This window comes from Cryptomeria japonica, chromosome 3, assembly GCF_030272615.1.
Source record: "Cryptomeria japonica chromosome 3, Sugi_1.0, whole genome shotgun sequence".
Lineage (NCBI taxonomy): Eukaryota > Viridiplantae > Streptophyta > Pinopsida > Cupressales > Cupressaceae > Cryptomeria > Cryptomeria japonica.
In genome coordinates, this window is record NC_081407.1 from 607,961,295 (window position 1) to 607,983,194 (window position 21,900).

Genomic DNA, 21,900 nt, shown 5'->3' on the forward strand with positions numbered 1-21,900 from the left:
GTTTCGTAAATATACAATTTTACAGAGTAAAGAGCTGAAGGATCGCCTTCAAAGGCTTCAAGAAATGGCAGATAGGAAGGCATATGATGCTCTAGTTAAAGATATTACACTAAAGGAAGATAAAGAATATTTCTCTTCATACAAGGACCAACTTGGATTTGGTAAATGTCCTTCTAAGGAGTTTTCGTTGCTTTCATTAGCTGCTTTGGTTATCACTTTAAAAAAAAAAAAAAACTGTATATAAATCTGAATCGTGTTATCTGCATAAATTTAGGGCATCTGAATTCTACTTTCCAACTGTTTTGCTTCCTTAAACTTCTGAAAGTCGCGCATATTTCGTTTTAGCTGTAAGAGTTTATTTTGATGGATAAACAGAGGTTCTGTTGTCGCCCATGGTTGAAAAAGATTGCAATATACAGCTCTATATAGCAAGGTTTATTCCATGACTATGGTTCAATTCCAAGGTAGCAAGAGTGAGCTATATTCCTTTGCATACTTGGATGCCACATTTCTATTGCATACACTATGTACATTATACAAGTTATAATCTATATGTGAACTTCGTGTTTTAACTTTTAACTTATTATGGCGGTATATTAAAAGTTGAGTTAAATAGGTCACATCTTATACCCTTTACGTAGTATAAACTATAAATATTCATGTACCATTTGTGTCGACATCATCTTTCTTCCTTTAGTGCAATTATTTGATAGGGAAGTGTTGTGACCTTTTCACACATCACCCCATTGAGAATGGGGACCCTCCCTTTTTCTTGCTTTCTAGGGTTTTTGTTAGAGCCTTGTGACCTTCCTGCATCAGTATTGCCAAGCTTTCCCAGTTTTGAATGGTCTGAGTTTTGAAGTTGTAAGTCAATTTGTGCAAACCAAGTTAGAACATAGTCTAGACACTGTCAAAATGCCTAGAAAGGCCGAAGGACGAAGATTGCAATCGAATTGGGTCAATTTGGACAACTTTCTATTTTTGGAAAGTTTTGTTTTTTAGGAAGTTTCGTTTTTGGCATTTTGAGAACGATCCCCGAAATGGCTATTTTTAGAAAGTTTTTCCTTTTTTTTAGGGATGCTTGCTTTTTCTATTTTTGGAAAGGGGATCTAAGGTCTGCACTATCGACACTGAGATGCACTGAAAACAATTGTCAAATTCCTCCAAAATCTAAGTTCTGACCCAAAAAGCTAACCTCCTAAATTTTAGGGATCCCGAGGAATCTAATGGAAGAATGAAGTATGGTTTCCAAATTTCAGAATGATCCAGTGAAAATTGCAAAAGTTATGGAGTTTTTAGGGTTTGATCCCATGGTGCCTCAATCCTTCTTGAAGTCCGCCCTAAGGAAAGGAAGGTGATATGAAGTGGTGTCATGAATTCATAGAAGTCCGCCCTAGACATTTTGTGTGGTGCATATTCTTCTTGAAGTCCGCCTTGCCTTGCAAAAGAATCTTCTCAAGTGCTTCAAAGTCTGCCCTATGCTGCAAGTGCAATGGTTCTCATCCTCCACCAAGTCCGCCCTAAGTCACATGGAAAGGATCCTAAGTTCTTCAAGCTCCGCCTTGCAATGAAGTGTTAAGGTTCTAAACATTCTTGAAATCTGCCTATGTGTAAGGGAAATGAGTTCATCCAAGTCTGCCCTGAGGTAAGAAGTTTTGGCAAAGGCATTGAAGCAGCATCAAATCAGACAAAGTCCGTCCCACCTTGCAAACAGATGGTGCACGAAAGTCTTAAAGTCTGCCTTGATGATGAGGAAAATTTTGGCTAAGTAAAATACAAATGGTGTCAAGAAAGAGCTGAAGTCCGCCCTACATCATGAACGTTGGTTCCCTAACTTGGAGAAAGTTCGCCCTACATCAGCATGTGATGGTAAACAGCTTCATTGAAGTCCGCCCTGCCTTTGGGTAAGTTAGAAACAACTTCATTGAAGTCTGCCCAGGTAAGAGTAAAGTCAAGGATGCTTGCCAAGGTTTGAAAAGAAAAGAGAATATTCTTCAATGATGTCATCACAATCTTCATGAAGTTCGAACTTAAGCCACAATAGAAAGTTTTTGGAAGATAAGATGTTGCTGATCAGTTCGAGTTTGGGACTGAAAATGAAAATAGAAAGTTGCATTTGAAGTTGCAAGATAAGATTTCGAACTTAGGAATGATGACCAAGCAACTAAACATGAAAATAGAAACATTCTTTAGGGATACACAAAGACTGAAATGAGATTAGAAACAAATTTTTGGAGAAGATATTATGTTTCTAATTACAGATTTGAACTTCATTACAAATACTTCATTCTCACGTATGAAGTTCGAAGTTCTGAGCATATTGAGAGCAAGTTTGAGTTCTTTTGCAGGTTGAAGGTTATTTTGAAGTGCTTTTTGCAGATTGAAGGTGTTTTTGAGGAAGTTCTAAGTATAAGCCTGAGTTTTCAACCTCTTGTTCACCAAGTTATATTCAGATTTTGAAAATTTCTGACGGATTGGAAGACAAAACCCACTGATTTTCTGAGTGTAGCATTTGAAAGTTGTGTTCTTGACAGCTTCTTTTCTCATTCCCCTTCATTCTTCGAAGGTGAAAGTTCATTTTGTGGGCAGAATATCAAGGTTTTAACATGGTTTTGTTCTGAAAAGAAAGAGTAAATTTCACAGATTAATCTTCTTCTCTTACTTATTTTATGCCCTTAAAGCAAGTTGAAGTAATGTTGAATGGAGTTTCTTGGACTTAATGTTTTCAAAATCTGATTTTGAAGTGAAAATCAGACCTTAAATTTCCTAAATACCATGATTTTCAAAGGTTTTTTTAAGATTCTCAGAATAATCAAGTGTGGAAAATCCCATTTTTGTGGCTAAGTGTTGAAAAGAAAGTGAAAACCACAGATTACTTAGCCACCAAACTCACAAACTACGCTTAAAAGTATAGATTTTAACTAAAGTTGGTTTGATTGTTTTGCAGATTTTGGAATATCTTGTAGCCAGGATGAAGTTTCAGGTGGATAAAGATTCCCCTCTGGAATCTAAGATGAAGTCCAAGTGGAAGCTGGTCGGAGACACTAACTTGGGACATATGAACTTGAGGGAATTCAAGAAGCGAATGTATGGCCTGCACAATTTGATGCCTACAGCAATTGCCAGAAAGATGATGAGAAATGGAATGCTTTAAACACTACAATCCTATAAACCGAGAGATCATAGCACTTGATGGGAGAGTCTTGGCAAACATTAGTGAGGCTGCTATCAGGGAAGCTTTTCGCATCCCTGAATATCATAACCCTATTTACATGACCGAGGAAGCAACACAACTGTACCAAGATAATGTTGAAGAATATGAGGCCGATATCAACCATTTGTGGTTGGATAAACAAAGGAAGGGTGCTTCTAAGTTTCCCAAGAATCTTGTGAGAGCCTACTTCAAGGAGGATGATTGATTGGGCAAGGCACGCCATTTGAGCCTTGGATGTACTACTTCATCAATGAAATAACTACCGGAGTGAAGATGATTGATTGGGCAAAGATTATAAGTAATAATCTTGATGATCAATTGAAGAACTTGGAAGAGAACAAGACATTTTATATGAGTTCTTATTTGGTGTACTCTCTTGTTCGAACTTACAGATATAGAGGACTCACTTGTAGAGGAGAAGTGGGGAATAAGGAGAATTAGTTTGCTGTTTATGATTGCTACCCACAGCTGCACTTGGAGGAAAAATTTCACTTCAAGAGAGTCAACGATGCATTCTTGATGCACATTATCAGAATGCTCCAAGGTGGTCTTCATCAGAGGCTCTCTCAAGAGTCTAAAGATTTGGTCAGCAGATTCGGGCATTGGTACATCCAATACCCTAGATTTACTTATCTGAGACTTCAACGATTCTCTAGACTTCCTTACAAGTTACCCATGTATCTGTTGACGTGTATTTTGTACACAATCATACACAGAATAAAATACCCAAGGGTACCTTATCCTCTCTTGAATAAAGTCTCTGATTGCTGAAGATGTCGCAAAAAAGGATCAATCAGGGTGACTCCAATGTTCTTTTATGTAGGGTCTCTACGTGTGGATAAGCACCAGTGGTCGTTGTGATTGCTGTTTCATCAAGGGGCCTTACATATCCGAATTGCAGGAACAAGATTTCCTAATACTAATGAATTCCAAAAAAGATCAAAAGGGTAGGGTTTGCAAGAGATAAACTCTAATCTAATCCTAAGAATGACTCAATGCGGGCAGGACTTGGTAAGATTCTACCAACTTCAATATTGCCATGAAATAACAACTCAACTGAAATTGATGCGATCTTCTAAGGTAACAAATGATCTTTCAATTCATCAAGGATCATGGACACAACCACGAAGGCACATATCCAAAGCTCAATGACAATTGAAGGTTTAAGTAATTCAAGTCTCTCCAGTTGACCACACAAGGCATTCCTACAATCAGTAAGAAGCTAGTGGTTTGGAATGCGAATCCCACCAAAGATCAAGCCCAACACTTAGTCCTTCAAACTGAAATACTACTTTGACTGAGAATGATTCAAGAAAGTAAACAACCATGAAGATAACCACAAGAATTGCAATAAAACACCATAACTTCAATATTTTATTGATCTCAAAGCCATCATAAACAACAATTGTTTGAAATTCCTTCTTCAAAGCTCAATCTTGCTACAAAATAACTTGCTTCTCTAAAAACTCTAAACTCTAACTATTTCTTATTGCTCTCTTAATTCTATATCTCTCTCTATATCAAAATGAAAAGGAGTGAGGGTATATATAGCATCCTCAATTACAATGAACGGTCCAGATCAAAAGAAGATCAATGGCCAAGATTATGACACCTAAACCCTAATTAGGGTTTTATTACAAATAGCCCCCTTTTTATTGAACAATATTAAATGCATAGCCAAATATTAAATTTGGCACAAAAACCTAGGAGACATAGACCAATGATAATTAAGGTGCCACATCATCTATAACAACCTTTCTTCTAGAATCTTATTCCCTTTCCAATGCTCTTTCTTAGCATATGCAATGAATCTAGACACGATTCCTTCGATCTCAGCAATTGGAATCTCGGGAAGATTCCTCATTCGTTCCTCCAAGTGGATGACCTGATCGAAAGCCTTGAGAAGAGCAGTGTCCCATCCAGGTTCAAGTTCTTTGATTTTCTCAATCAAGAGCATGGTAGCAAACATCTGATCCTGTTGTTCATCTGTAATAACATTCTCATCTTTGCAAAAGATGACCTTGACTCTTTCTTCTAATTCTTGCAAATCCACATCTGTCTCAACTTCAACCCTCCTGCCAAGAATAGTACATAATACTTCAAACACCTTGTCCTGGATTGGATGGATAATTTCTTCAACTTGATTGCATTTGTTACTGATGTCTTCAAAAAGAACTTCCTTCATCTGGAGTAAAGTTGACCATTGGAGTAAACTATGAGGTCCTCCATCCATTATCTTTTCTTGTGCTAGGACCTTCCTTGATGTTTGTCTGATTACTTGCAGGACGGGAATGATAACATCCTTAGTATGAGCAAAAGCAGCTACAGTTATCATTAGGTTGTGGATGATCTCAAGAACCTGGATAGCTCGATGAATGGTCTGCATCATTCTTGTTGCAAATTCAATAGCAACTGTATGGGATTTGTCAATCCAAGAGCTCATAAGCTGAACCAAACTCCTGACTCTCTCTGCCTCACCAATTGATTCAAGGGGAAGTGCCTGCGCAGGAGATACTGCTGGATCCTGACGCCTCAAAGGCTGATTGAGATGGCTAAAGTAGTCTCTCCAAGCACCGACCTCTCGCTCAAGCTTCCTATTCTTTTCCATTTCTTCTCTAAGCTTGTCCTTAAGTGCCTCAAATGAATCGGTTGCCTCATCCAACGTTTGCTCGGCTGTGAGTGGACCAAGCTCAAATGTCTCTACATCATATTCCTCTGCGAGGATCTCACCTTCATACTTGTCCACTGCTGGTGTAGCTATCTGCAATTTCCTGGATCCTGTCTCATCTCTGATCATCTTGGACATCTTAGTGGCTTTCCTCTTTTCTGTCATTTCCTGAGAATTTCCAACAAGGCTCTCTAAATCAATCACATTATCTTCGTCCTCGATCACAATCACCCTTGTCAGTCTCTCCTTTAACCAATCTGCAATGGCAGACCTTGTTTCTCTAACTTGTATCTCCTTAGGCAATGTTTCTTCTTTTCTGAGAGGAGATGTCACTTCGTCATCGTTCTTGTCTTCATGTAGCTCATTGACTCGGAGAGATCGGTTTGATGAACGTTGAGGTGCCTGTCCTTCTTCATGTTTATCGTTCTGTACCATTGATTCCATAGATTCCTCCATTTCGAGTGTCCTCTTCTCTTGTCGAGAAGATGTGCCGGATGAACGATCTCGGTTGGCCTCTGGCTTCTTCTTGGAGGATTCCCTTTTCTCAGGTCTCTCCTTTCTCTTTGAGCCTCTAGGATGAGGATTACCCTCACTTACGCTTCGAAGGTTGCCCTCACTTGTGTTTCGAAGGTTACCTTCGCTTGTGCTTCTGGGATTAGGATTACCTTCACTTACACTTGCTCCTCCTTCTCCTGGCCTTTCCTCCAAAGTAAAAGTCATAGATATGCCCTGTTCTCTCAACTTTTGATGTTGCACATCAACCCATCTGCGAGTACAAGACAAAACTGGAGCCATCAAGGCATCTAGATCCAAAATTTCAGGTTCATTCCAATCTAGCCTCACTGCTTTGCTTTCTCGGTCATAAGATGATTGGAGATGTCTACCACTGTCCTGAGCTTGGTTGGCCACTCTGTAAATTTTGCATTTCCTGATGAAGTCTAAAGGCAATCTGGAATGCATCTTTCTTTTCACTTCAAGATCATCTGAGAGATTCATCATAAAGTCTTCCACCTGAGGTTCATGTTTGTATTTCCTTCTGACTGTCTCCTCTATATACCCATAAGGATCAAAACTCTCTCTCAAGGCAAAGAATGAAAATGAATATAAAGCTAACTCCTTTTCTGCATCATCCATGGCTAGAGCATTAGGACATACCTCAACTGAATTTCCTAGTATGATAGGCACAGGAACTCCATTTCCATGCCTGTGTCTGAATGCCTTCGCATAAGCTGCCAACTGTCTAGTTACCTCAATTAACACTATTCTGTCTGTCGGATATCTTGGCAACATATAGGGAGGTGAAGGACATCCATGAACTCTAATATATGTAAACTTCTGAAATTGGATGAACCAAGCACCGTACCTCTTTACAAGCTCTTGTGCATCTTGAGATAGCCGATTGTGAATCCCGCCTTGCAATGTCCTGGTGATGTTCATCGTGAAGGTATCATTGACCAACTTGTAGTCACTTCTTGGAGGATGATGCAAATGAACATAGGAATCACAAACTCTGACTTCCCCGTGCCCTCTTCCGATCACTCCTCTGTGAGGTAGTCCCGCATATTCAAAACTCCTTATCAAGGCATATATGATGTATGAACTCATGTGGAAGGACTTGGTAGCCTTTAGTCTTCTTAACTGCACGTCCAAGCAATGGCTAATCATTCTAGCCCAGTGAATTGTTCCTTTTCCTTGAACTATCACTTGGATGAAGTAGAACATCCACTTCTCAAAATAGAAGGCTTGAGGAGCCCCTGTAACTCGGTTGAGTAATGTTATCAAATCTCTGTACTCCTCCTGGAAGTCGATCCTATGTGGTGTGTTCGGAATCTTGCTCAGGCGAGGACGGCTCTTGAGTAACCAATTCTTGTTGATGATGCTTAAGCAAGTGTCTGGATCATCTTCGTACATGGACCTGGCTCCTTCCAAACTTTTGTAAATCATATCTTTATGTTTTGGCAGGTGAAGAGCTTCACTGATAGCCTCCTCTGAAAGATAAGCCAAAGTGTTTCCTTCCTTGGACACGATCGATCTGGACTGTGGATCATAATGGCGAGCACACTCAATCATCAACTCATGGCACTGGATTGCTGGAGGGAAGCCAACCGCCTTGATAATGCCACTTTCAATTATTCTCCTTGCGACAGGTGATGGCTTGCCAATGTAAGGGACCTCTCGAAACTTCTTCGTACTGAAGTTTCCTAAGTTGGTATCTCCAATGTTGCTCCACTTCGACACGATCTTGGTCTCCAATTCTTCGTTCTTTTGATCTTCCTTCATGAGGGCTGGACGACTGGTAGATACTCGTGCCTTCGGGGTCGCCATCGTGATACCTACACAACATTTCATAATGAGTAATAGATTTTGCAATATAGAAATATAGATTAAAATTAAAATTTAGGAAACTTCATGATAAATCCTTGAATTATCATTTCCTAAATATAACGATGCAATTTTGGAATTCAAGATTCAAAATTCAAAATTCAAGATTGAGGCTAGGATGATTCAAAATTCAAAATTTGGACAAGGGAGATCTTGCCATACCTTTCTTGAGAACTAACTCTAAAAAAGATGCAAAATTAGGAAATTCGCCTAGGCAAAATGAAGATTGGAGTCTTCAACGTGAGCTTCTCCTAGCAAATGCGCCTTCTTTATCAACTTCACCACCCTTGGGGTCTTCAACGCCTTAAAGGAAAATTCGCTCCACCTCTAACCACAAACAAAGTTTGCACTCCTCCTTGGATGGAAATTTCGCTCCTCTCCTTGGATCAAAATTCGCTCCTTCAAAATCGCATGCAACAATGATTGAATGATGTTTTAGAATGCTTCGAAGTACCCTTCTTATATAGGCGCTCATCTCCTTATTCTCACATAGGCCGACTTTTGGAAATAAAGCAAATAATAAACAAAATTTAAATAAAAAGGAGGCCGACTTTTGTAAAAATATAAAAATATAACCCCAAGCGCTCTCCCTTTTTATTTAATTTAATAATTAATTAATTTAAATGCCTTTGTAATTAATAATTTCGATTTTTTAGAAGGCTAAATCAATTATTAAATGCCTTATGCGCTATTTTTAAATGCCAATTTAATTAAATATTTCAAAGTTTATCGAAATTAGCACTTAATGTAATTCAAAAATTATTGGCGCCTAAACATGGGAGGAATTTGGGTCATTAATCAATATCGCTCTGGTCCCTGGGAGAGGGACAGGAGCGCTCATGCATTTTGGATTGATTTTCACGTTCAAAGTCACTTCCTTTACGTCCAAAATGGGGTCTTCATTCGTAGCTTGGAGTTTGATCTATTCAATTTTTGAATGAATGCCTCTTAGAACCATTTTCGCCCTGGTCCCTTGGTGAGGGACAGGAGCGATTTTTGCTTTAACTCCTTGGTCCTTGTTTTTTAAATCGTCAAATCAACTTGCGAGGTAAGCAATGATCATCCTTGTTTGTTCTACGCATGCCAATCTTGTCTTTTGCAAAGCAAACTTGATATTCTGGAGATTTTCGCCCTGGTCCCTTGGTGAGGGACAGGAGCGAACTTTACATTTTAGCCAAAATTTGCTGAGCCTTGGGGTCAATTCCTTGTTTATCATCATCGAAAGGCGTTCCTCACTTTGCACAATTCTTGCCTTGGCGTGATTCTGGAGGGAGATGTTTGATTTCATAGAAGTCGCTTTGGTCCTTGACTGAAGGACAGGAGCGATTTTGTATTTATGGCACAAAATTGTTGATTTTTGACGTTAACTCCTTGTTCATCATCTTGTTAAAGACATTTGGGATCCTGCATGACCTTGCCTTGACGTAGTTTTTGAAGGGAACGGTTGACTTTATTGAAATCGCCTTGGTCCTTGACTAAAGGACAGGAGCGCCACTTTGTTCTTTGTGCGAACCCTTGATCATATCGACTTCCAATTGCCTTCAAAGCGAAAAACGTTGTTTCTTATTCCTTCTTGAGTCTTGCAAACGATAGTAATACTCTAAAATTAGGCACACTTGAAAATTTCGCTCTGGTCCCTAGGAGAGGGACAGGAGCGATTTTGGCAATTCCATCAAGTTCTCGGGTTATTTACAACTTCGTTCTTCTTTGAGGCATTCCAAACATCTTTACCATCATGTGCCTTGGCCTGGACTCAACCAAATTCGGAAGGGAATGCTAGATAACCAAGATTTCGCCCTGGTCCCTTGGAGAGGGACAGGAGCGAACTTGCATTTATAAGCTTATTTGTGTTTCGCCAACTTTCAAAATCATCTTTGACGGATTGGTTGGGTTGCCTTTCCTTCATCTCAAGCTTGAAATTCGCCTTTCCTTGGTCCAAAACTTGTCCTTTGAGAAAATCGCTCTGGTCCCTTGGAGAGGGACAAGAGCTTCATTTGAAAATCGCCCTGGTCCCTGGGAGAGGGACAGGAGCGAACTTGTGTCTTGGGTAGATTTTCTCCTTCGCGGTCCATTCAAGTTATATTCAATGAGCAAAACGTACTTTACTTGATCTCTTCCAAATCGCGAAATCATTTAATCTTGCAAGAATAAGGCAAACTTGGAGTTCAAGCTCCGGTCCTTCAGTGAGGGACAGGAGCGAACTTGTCATCTTAGCATATTTCCTTGTTTGCAAATTACTTCAAATTATATTCAATGGACAAAACATGCCCTCCTTGATCTCCTCGAATCAACAAATTGTCTTGGCCCTGCAAGGACAGTGCAACTTTGAGAAACAAGCTCCGGTCCTTCAGTGAGGGATAGGAGCGAGTTTTGTCCTTAAGGTCAAATGTTCAACTTTTATTGCAAACGACTAAGTCTAGAAACTCCATTATGTTGATTTCATCCCTTGTTGCGTCCCTGATGCTTTAGTTCGATCAAAATGAGGCCCAAAATGCCCTAAGTAAGCCATTTCGCCCTGGTCCCTGGGAGAGGGACAGGAGCGATTTGACCTTAAACCTTTAAAAAACTTGCCATTTTGAGTCTCAAAAAATCTTCAAAACCTTCAATCCATGCTCGATTGTATCTCCTGGCGCCCTGCACAAGACAAATGAAACAAGTCAATAACCAAGATGCATAAAATACCAATTTCGCCCTGGTCCCTGGGAGAGGGACAGGAGCGATTTTGCCTCTATAGGCCAAAATACCAAGAATTTAGGCTTTCAGTCACTTCACAAGGCATAATTAGGTCATCTCCAAGGCCAGGGGTCAATTATCAAACCTTCCAAAATTTGGTCAAAACTCACCTGGACAAAATTGCACAATTTCCATCATTAACACTAGGTAAAATTTGAACTTGCTTTCAAAATTCCGACTGGACCTAGACAGACATACCTGACATCCTGATAGACTCATCCTATTTCAAAATTGCAACCTACGGGAGGAAGCTCAATAATCCTCAAAATTTGACTGGACTTCGGCTTGAAAATATCAATAGGAAACCCTAAGGCTTAGCCCTAGTCCAGACGACTCACTCACTTACCCAAAACCCGAAAAAGCAGAGAGAAGAACAGGCAAAACCGAGCAAAAAAAAGGGGGTCCCCATTTTAATGGGGCGATGTGTGAAATGGTCACAACAGTATCCCACCAACAGAGTAGTGTTGCTTGAAGTTATCAGGCAGCTTGAAAACTTTTTGATTGTTCAGAGAGGGAAGCAAAAGACCGAACCGTCTTTTCCCCTTCATGTTGGAAATGGATTGGAGACATGTTCATCAGCACAAGCTACCACTAGTGTTGAAAAGGAGCTTTCTTGGTACGCATTCTTTTAGTATAAGGCCAGAAGGCATTTTGACCCTTTTCACCAGATGAAAAAGGTTGATGGAGAGATGTTTGAGCATAGACCTGATCTTGAAGACTATTGGGCTAATGCAACTGATAGCTTTGAAATCAGAGGATATTGTGGTCCAGACTTGCCCTGAATTTGATTAGAGTATCAGAAGTATTTCATGTAGCAGATCAACTTGAGGATGATCCTGAGTTTGAGCAGCCTCACTTTGATAAATTGAGAAATGATCCCCTTGCCTTAGTTGATTGGTCAGATTCTGAGAGGTCTGATTTGAGCAACCTCATGAGACTAGTGATTGAGCATTCAAAATGGTGGGCAACGGAGAAGACAAAGGGTCTTAGATCAAAAGGTGTCGATCTCACTTATGATCTCATGGGAACCAATGAATTAATGTCTTCAAACCATGGTGTTTCGTCAAGTGTTGGGTCCAGGAAAAGGAAAGAACCCACTGGAAATTTTAAGAGGGGTAAAGGAAAGAAAATAGTTGGAGATGCAAGTAGAAGGTATAAATTAGATGAAGGTCATTCGACCTCAAGTGCTGCATCCCTTGCTCTAGTCAGCTAATGAACATGAGATGAATATTGATATGGGGGATAATGAGGTAAGAGTTCCTTCTCCTTTAGTTGAAGAGATAATGGAAGAACCAGCTCAAGAGCCAAATTCTACTAGGACTGCAGAAGTTGAAGAACTCGAGCCTTCGAGAGAATTCCTTGATGGCATTGTCACTGCGCCCAAGGAAACTCAAGATAAATTTGATGAGAGTGGCATGGAGAAATCAACCATTCCAGATTGGTTGAGACAAAGAATAAAGGCTAAGGCTCCTGAGGAAGCTCATTCAGAAGAGAACACAACAACATTCCTGGCTATGGTGAATAAATCAATTGAGATAAGAATGCCCGAACCAGCTAAGAAGTTCTCTTTAATTCAAAGAGATAGTGCAGGATTTAGATCAATACAGATAGTTGTACCCAAAGAAGGTAAAACTTAGGATAATATTGCTCCAGAAGATTATGAGATCACCATTGTGAACCTTGGAAAGAGTACCAAACTCCAGGAGTTTGATGATAATTGCAATACATTGAAGGAAAGGTTGAACAAAGAAGTAGAGAAAAGGAAAAGATTGGAAGAAGTATGCGATACACTCGACAAAGCCACTCAATCAGGAAATACCAGTTGCTCCTCCTGTGCCTCTTCCACAAGAATTCATGAGCGACTATGATGATATGAAGGCTACCTTTAGAGAAGCCAAGGAATGAACTTCTGAGGCCTTAGAGCGTGCAAATACACTTGTTGAAAATCTGGTATCAGCATATGAGTCTACCTCTTCTTTTTTGGTCAGAATTCAGGATTTGTCTGAGAATTGGGAAGAAGTTGAAGAAATTCAGAATATGGTTCTCCCACAGTTGAAGATCATTTGAGGGCTTTCTCAGCAAGAGTTAGTGGATGGAGGAGTCATTCAAGTAGGAAATAGATATGGTCAGAATTCAGGATTTGTCTGAGAATTGGGAAGAAGTTGAAGAAATTCAGAATATGGTTCTCCCACAGTTGAAGATCATCTGAGGGCTTTCTCAGCAGGAGTTAGTAGATGGAGGAGTCATTCAAGTAGGAAATAGATATGACCTTAGCACTTGGTATTTTACTTTGATATCCAGGGTTGAAACCTTGAAGAAATCTGAAGCCAAGTGTTTGGAAGTCGAGAAAATTGCTAAGGATATTCAAGATAAGGTATTTAATGTGGCAGCGAGAGGTGGTGCGAGAAAAACATCTGCGGGCCAAAAATCTGATAGCCAAATTCCAATCAAACTTTTTTAAGGTTTTAGGAACGATTCTCAAAGGAGATTTCTCTAGAATTTCGAGTTTTCACCTCATTGATGAGAATTTCCTTGCACAGGCAGTTGTCTGGGAATGCATACTCGCCACTTGTACTAATGATGTGGACATGGTCGACTTCCAAATTAGCAACTTGCCAAGTGTCACCATGGAGGAGGTGCGACTTCTTGTGTTCAGATACATTGAATGTACAGAAAAGGAAACTTGACACTGACCTCAGTGAGAATAGAAGCTACGACACTTGTCTCCTTCCTATTCATTTTAACTGTTAGAGTTTGGGGAAACCCTAATTAGGGTTTTGAACTTTTAATCTGAGCCCTTGATCATTGTTCGATCTTGACCGTTCATAATTTCTAGACTACTATATAAGGTTGCCTCCTCTCATTTTGAGAGTGTGAGATTTTTGAAATATTGTTGCATGAGGGTCATTTTACAGATAATATATTACATGTGTGCTTTCTCTTAAGGCTTTGTAATCCCTATTGTTTGAGTGATTAAGCAAGGTTTTCAATCTCATCAACATATTAGTTAGAATTTATTTTACATTGTTAGATGAATGAAAGATCTGATAAGTATTGGTTTATGGTGTATCTCTGCTCATAGTTTTGGTGAATGGATGATTTTCATTCACTGTGCAAAGTTAGTCTAAGCATTCCATTTTGTGTATGCTTAAACTTCCGATCATAAGCACATCCCTTGAAGATTGCATCCACTTTGTGTAAGTTGTCTTAAGTGAGGCGGAACGACGAGTGGTTTATTGAGTTCACCAAATCAATATTGCCTTTGGATTTCATAGTATTAGAGTAGATTTCTTAACACTTATTTCTTTTGTCCTTTCTTTTTTTTGAAAGTCTTAAACCTTGAAAGTCCCAAAAAGAAAGAAAGAGAGAGAACTTTAATTGACAAATCCATCTAAGTCCCAAAGTTGTTGACAATTCATTCAAGCGTAAGTCCCTTTGTGTATTACCAGCAAATCACAATGCCCATTGAACTTATCCACACGTCAAGACCTGACTAAAGAAACATTGGAATCGCCATATGATTTTCTAGCAATCTTAGCATACGCAGTGATTTTTCAAGAGAGGATAAATTATCCTTGTGTACTTTATTCTAAATGTTTGGTAGATGATAAAACAGACACCAACATAAATTGGCGCTAGAAAGAGGGCTTGATAATAGAAACGAGTGATTGTTCACAATTTTGGATAGTAGATATGATGTAGCATGGTGTTGCCGCATGAATTTCCATTTGATCTGCCGCTTGAGCAACCTGAACCAGGACTAAGTCAAACAAATATTCCTTGTGTACTTTATTCTAAATGTTTGGTAGATGATAAAACAGACACCAACATAAATTGGCGCTAGAAGAAGGGCTTGATAATAGAAACGAGTGATTGTTCACAATTTTGGATAGTAGATATTGTTGAAATGTGGCGACTGATCAGCAAAGTACTGTACACTCAGCACGTATCCTTTGCCGTTTTTTGTTGATGAAAACCGACATTGTAATAAAACCCTAAAAAAGGCCGACTTTGTTTGTTGCCCTAAAAACGCATGTTATAAGCGGCTGGGATGCTTAAGGCATTGTAAGGTTGATGTACTGTTTTTGTTGGATAATAAGAAAGATTGGACGGCTGTGTATGGTGGACGTAACCCATTCTGGGTGAACCGCGTTAAATCTCTGTGTTATCTGTGTCCTATTTTATTTCTTTATCTTTTCTATTCAAATCTGCATATAATTGTTAGTTCATATTTGCTTCAGATCTGCTTGAAACCCTAACAGATATGATGCAGCATGGTGTTGCCGCATGAATTTCCATTTGATCTGCCGCTTGAGCAACCTGAACCAGGACTAAGTCAAACAAATATTGCAGATCAGCTACGTTCACTTTCTTGGAAATCAAAATTAGATCATTCTCTATTCAGGCAAGTCAGTCAAACAAATATTGCGGTTGCTTGACTGATTTTGAAACCATCCTAAACTCAAATATTTTTATTTTTGACAGCAGCATTTCAGTTAGGGCAGTTGGCATCCGTGAAGTAGATGGTTTCTAGTGGAAGTGCAGTGACACACCTATCATCATGACAGGGGTTCAAGGCAAGTTTGAAGTTTGTCATTTTCAGCTAGAGCCATTTCTTGAAGCAGCATTCGATAAGGAATCTTTCACCATGAAGGAAGGAGTGTCTGGAAACACTAAGGTTGCACATGACTTCCATTTTAATTTGTTGCTTGGCAATCACAATCTCTTTCCCTTGCATCACCATGAGATTGCTGCCACTTCACATGAGGATGATGGTACTCACACTTTGTGCAAAAGGATCCATGGAAAAAGGAATGTTTGTTTGCATCAGGAGGCATGCATGATCGACCTTCTTCAAGATAAGAGACATCTTGGAAAGTGTGAGTTGCAGATAAGTCATGTGATTTCAGATGGGTATGATTGCATGAGGAATTGGGGGATTGGCATTAGGATGTTTGATACTTTGCTTCAGTGGGAGTTTGATGAGCTGCTCCACAACTCAAGGCATGCTGAAATTTATATCAGAGTAGCACAGCGGATTGGTGGAGCAGTGTTCCTGAGGTTGATATGGGATCCATGCATTTGGTTTCAGCATGCAGGTGCAGATTGCTTGAGGGAAAGCAATCTCCGGGAAGGGAGGACTGTAATGTCCCCTTTTCCTCAATGACCACACGAGAGTTGATTAGCCTATTTCACGTCACCCTGATAGGCTTAATTAGGAGATATAAGGGATGATATGCTGGTCATGTCATTAATTTCTATTAGTGGAGAAATAAAAGGTAGAATATTTTTTATGAGATCTTATATTATTATTTGGTGAGAAAAGTTACTTTATGTTATAAAATAAAATTATAAAAGTAAAGTGACTTTTAATCCCACATTGAGAGTGGAAGCTCACCAACGGTTTGGGAAGTCTTTATAAAGGAGCCTCGTCCTTCCCCGAAGGGGCTATTATGTGATTGTTTAATACTTGATACTCTCCTTAGTTGCTGGTGTGACAGTGACAACCATTTCTGAGGACGAAACCCCTTGGATATTTGTAGGTTGGATGGAAACCCAACTCTACTTGTGAGGTGGATTCATTCAGAGTTCATCATTGAGCTTATTTGCAGAATTTTGAGCAGATTTGTGGAAGTTCCAGCTAGGGTTTGGACACAATAATGGAGCCCTGTTGCAGGTTGAAGGTTACATGAATTTATTTGATATTTCTAGCTTGGGCAATACCTTGTAGGGCATGTTTGGAAATGATTGCAGAACTGGGTATGTGTTGCATGTATTGTTTGTAAATTTCTGAGTAATTGCAGCATCAAATGCTATTGTAATAAGTGCCAAAATTCACCATTCCAATAGTAATATACAAGGGTTTACAGTTCCATTGTGAAAATTTTGTTATTTTCATTTATTGCACGATCTTATCGTTGCATGCACAAGAATAATCAAGATATGAAATAAACATCAAGCATATATTTAAACAAATTCGTAAATTTCATCAAAATTCAGCCAATAGGATATTTCAGTGGTATTAGAGCATACATTTGATATCTCAGAATTCACAGTCATAGATATAAGCAATGTTGAAAGAGACATTGTTCATACATATGAAGGTTTTGTGGATCAAAGAATTTAGCACAACATGATTTGAATGATCAATCTATGGTTGAGGAATAATATGAGGAAGAGTGTGTGGAAAAGAACATCATTTCAGACTGGAAAGACCTAACCCATCATGAAGAACTCAAGGAATCCACCTATGTTTCAACATCACACCATCATGACTCTTGGGTGGGACATAAAGCTTCAAAAGAGGAATTTTGTGAAGAAGAGGTCAAGGAGGTATCTGATTTTGAGAAGCATGACTTTGAATGCAAATCAGGAAAGCAATTCTCTAAGGCAGCCACACCCGTGGGGCAACTTTCACATGAAGATGCAAATTTCAGTCATGAGATAGGTGCTACAACTTTTGGTCAATCAACAATGAGGTGCATAAGAAGGAGCTCATAGATCTAAGCTACTTGCTAGGTATGACAGCCCTTAGTAAGTTTGATATTCTTTGTTTTGTACACATGATTACATTGGAAAAATACTTGTTGAGATCATTTGAGGCATATTGTCTTAGAGAGCTGATTATAGAGAATAAGAGATTGCCTAACAAGAAGATCCTACAATTTGATAATGTTTGGTTTGTGATGGATACTTCACCATGGAGTTGGTTGGACGCAAAAAACATAACAGCTAAGGAGGTGCAGGTATGGATCAGTTTTATGATGGCTAAGGCAGCTAGGAGAACATGTGACTTCTTCTTGAGGGGGGTGAATGGTAATGGATCCTTATTTGTTGGTGATAGTGGAAGCACTCCCAAGATGATTCTAGGTCCGATTTTTCGTTCCAGCAGTGTTGTTGCCTTTTGCACCAGCAATATCGAGAGGATATACATGTCTAATTTTGCAAACATGATGGATACCTTTCAGATTTTCATGAGACCCATCAGTCCTAGAGTGATATTCTCTGATGGAGATTTGATGAGGGACATTTATCGCTTCATTTGCAGCTTATATGATGATGTTCATTCACCCCAATCTTGGTATAAGGGTGAATTGAACAGCTGGTTTCTTTTGGACAGCGGTTTGTCACGCAATGTTTTCCATGATTCACATGCTTCCGTGGTGTCTAGAGAGAGTCTCTACAAGGATTTTTCAGTTTATATCAGAGTAGAGCAACATAAACATGGTGGATCAAGGCAGAACTTTGGTAAATTTCCTGATTACATTGAGAGGATCATTGTTCTTTTGAGAGTTAGTCTTCAAGAATCTCTTCACATCTATTTTGCAGCATTGTATACATCATGTGAGACCATGCAAAGGTCCTAGATTAATTTGGGATCCAGGTATTGGTTGGAACATTTGAGCTTAATGCAGATTTGAACAATTTTTGGGTGGGAGGATTATAATATCCCCTTTTCTTCGAGTGATAATTAATTAAATGTTAAATAGCCTTAAGTCCTGTGGGATTATTTAAATTTAATTAATTAGCAGCTGGACATACTTTATTTTATAAAGAGACTTTATAATAATGTCAAGGACAAATTATAAAGTAAAGTCACTTTTGAAGGGAAAAGTAAATTAAAAGAGAAATAAAATAAAGTATTATAAAAGGAGGAAAAAGTGCACTAAGTATTCATTCTGGAGTTGCTATTTTCAAAGAAACTTTTCCTTGAGAGCTTGAGAGCTTTAGCTTGCAGGTTCAGTAAACCTTAGGACCGAAACCCTAGAGGATTTGGCTATTTGGACATAAACCTAGATCAGCCCACTTGGTGAATTCATCTCAGAATTCACAGTTGTGCTTCATTATTCAATTTGGAGAGATTTGTGGAGTTTCAGAGTTATATCTTTGCAGGTTGAAATATTAGCGGAAGGGTTTTGAGCATCATTCTGTGTCAGTCTGGTATGCACAAACCTATTGATAGGTCTGATGTGTAATTGCAGTTTTTTGAGTTGTATTTGGGCATGTTTGGCCTATGTATTTGGATGTAATTGCATGCAGAATTTCTGATTTGGAGCAGTAGACTAAATAATCCTAAAATCAGATTTGTTCCATATATATTTGCATTTTTTATGTCATGTATGGTTGGATGAGTTCTTGATTGAAGATATTATCATAAGGGATCATTATTGGCATATGTGTTTTCTGTTCACATTTGTTGTAACCTGAAATATAAATCAGAATTCTATGGTTTGGAGCAGAAAAATAAAATGCAGAGAATTAGGGCAGAATTCAGGAAATTATTTTCAGAATTATAGTGCATATCCTATTTGGGATATTTCAACTTCACAGTGCAGTCCCATAGACTTAAATAAACTCCTACCAATGAGGAACCTAAGTCATAGGGAGCATTGTAAGTATGTCCCTTACTTCGTTGGTCTTGCACTTGGGCTCCCATTTAAAAATTAGGATATGAAGCCAAGATTTAGTACAAATTTTAATGTGCTTTTTGCATGCAGTAAATTGAGATATTACATTGGAAAAATATATATTCATTAGTTGTGTTATTGTGAGCTGTGTTTCCTTAGGTTTCCAAATTTGCCATTTATGTGTATGTATTTTGGAAACTGAGCATTGTTATCCATGTAAATAAGTTTGGCTTTTGTTTTGTACTCATCTCAGGATCACTTCTTATTAAATCATCGTACATGAGCACTCAATCTATCTGATGTTTTGTTTTTCTTTAAGGTCTGAATGATCCTTCTGATATTAAACATGGTGGTTATTTAGTGTTAACCTATTGGTAGGTTGCAGGTTTACATGTTATTGCAATAATGTTCACCGGCTATTTGGTTGGATATATGGCATTCCGAGCTTTATTTGGAAACAACTCAGTCATGGTAAACAATTTGATTTCCCTGATGTATTTTTGTTTTAACTTGCTTAATTTTAATTGTCCCTTGTGCCTATCTTGCTGGTTGAAATGAGAACAAGACACAATAAATATTACCAAGGAAAATATATTTTGAATAAAAGTTCTGAAATCTAAATGAATGCTGATTATTGTTTACCTGGAATCGTACAGAATGCTGCAGGAGGTATTTTGGGATTGGTGTCTGGTATGTTGCTTGAAACCGTTCTTTTTGTTGTCAGAAGTAGTAAGTATGAGGTGTCATCAGCTTCTGGTGCACGACCAAAAAATATGTAAGATTGTCAGGTTTCAACATAAGGGAATTGTAATTAAAGGTATCGTTTGTAAAAATCTGGTCTATTTGTATCTTTGCATAAGGTAATAACAATTTCAATTTGTCTTTTGGACATTGGCTTTTCTGGCACAAAAGAAAGATTTTCCTATGGCTTATTTGGAGATTGATTTCTATCATGAATTTGATTTGGCATGTTTTTGGAATGACTAATGGAATATTCACAAGCAATCACACTTGAAAGTGCTATGGGCATGCCGATAGGGACTTGTAAGCCAGCTAAAATAGGACTTACTTTGGAAACTCGCTATCATACCAGCTTATATATAAATTGAAGTCATTGAGGTTCAAATTTGAAGTCTACTCACAAATTCTGGTCCACTCATAAATGCTACTGAAACATATCCAAGATTAAGCTCTAAAATCAATGGAGAGGTTTAGGGCACATAAGTTTAGAGTTCAATGCTGATTGTTCTGTACAGATGCTATTTTTGAATTTGACGTTGTGACTCATGCTCACACCCTACCAGTAGACTTCAAATTAGTATGAGGCTGATAATGGACTGATATCACTCTGCAAGCTGATAAATTGGTCTGATAAGGTTTGCTATAACCAGAAACACTCAACAAAAATCCTAAAATGCTGATACAACCACCCATAAACTGAAACCCACTGAAGAGCATACCCAAAGATAGTTTAAGATGTAGAACACCCAACTACGGTAACACCCATATACACCCATCACACCATAGATACAGGAAAGTTCAATGCCTAAATGATTTCGGAACGTTCAATGATGTTAATGGCATGAAAGACTGAGGGAAACACATCAGATTTGAGCCCACCAAATCAATCAAAGTTTGTAGTTTCAGATGTATTACTTGTAAAAGGTGGTACAACCAACTTTGATAGTACTATTATGGCCTGCACAGTACCTCCTCTTCACTTCATAATGCTCAGAACCCTACTGAAAATGCAAACAACAATGCCCCAATGTTTTAACATGTCAAAACACAAAAAACATTCACCTTAAGCAATAATCTGGAAAATCTTCACTTGCAGACATAGTTGTGGTTTCAGGATGAAATCACCAAATCCAGCTAGAAGGGGTTTCATCCTCAAAATTAGTATTTCTAGAGATTTTTCATCTTCAAGAAATTAAAAAACTCTCTTATCTCCTCAGAGCAAAAGCAGATATGGAAAATGGTAACCCTTTCTCTACACAACTTTTATAACTTTCCTTGGTGAATAAAATATTAATTTTCCTTTTTGGCTCCATATTCACTTTAGCATTTTGAAATCTTTTTAAAATGTGCAAAATAATGTCTTTGCCCCCCTTGAGCTCAACTCTTTTTTGCACAACTTAAAATCACTTTTACATTTTTTTAATAATTAAACTACTTTTCATTTAAAACTATAAGAAATATTATTGTTGACAACTTAATTATTTAATTTATTTCACCTTTTTTTTTGATGCCAAATAGCTTAGGGGAAAATATGAGAAATAAAATAATGGCCACAAAGTTGCTTACATGTGAGTAGGGGGCATCACAATCCTCCCTCTGCAAGATTGTTTGTCCCCAAGCAATTGCAAATTATGATGCTTGAGAATTTGCACCCCGTCCCATGTCCTCAGTTGGAAGATTTCTCTATTTCACCAGGTATTATTCTATGCTTTTGTTTCTCAACTTGTGCTCTTTGACCACTGCCTTTGGAATCA

At 38.5% G+C, this 21,900-nt stretch overlaps 1 protein-coding gene across 3 annotated transcripts in view; it reads left to right on the top strand.

Annotated features, from left to right (window-relative positions):
- The window catches only part of LOC131063878 (uncharacterized), a 49,659-nt gene extending 29,316 nt beyond the window's left edge, over positions 1 to 20,343 (top strand). For all 3 annotated transcript variants that reach the window (XM_057997845.2, XM_057997838.2, XM_057997831.2), the window contains 3 exons: positions 26 to 161; positions 19,791 to 19,876; positions 20,062 to 20,343. In XM_057997845.2, the coding sequence (XP_057853828.1) occupies positions 26 to 161; positions 19,791 to 19,876; positions 20,062 to 20,184 (345 nt within the window). In that variant the 3' untranslated portion in view covers positions 20,185 to 20,343. The remainder of the gene's footprint in view (positions 1 to 25; positions 162 to 19,790; positions 19,877 to 20,061) is intronic.
- Positions 20,344 to 21,900: the final 1,557 nt, after the last annotated feature.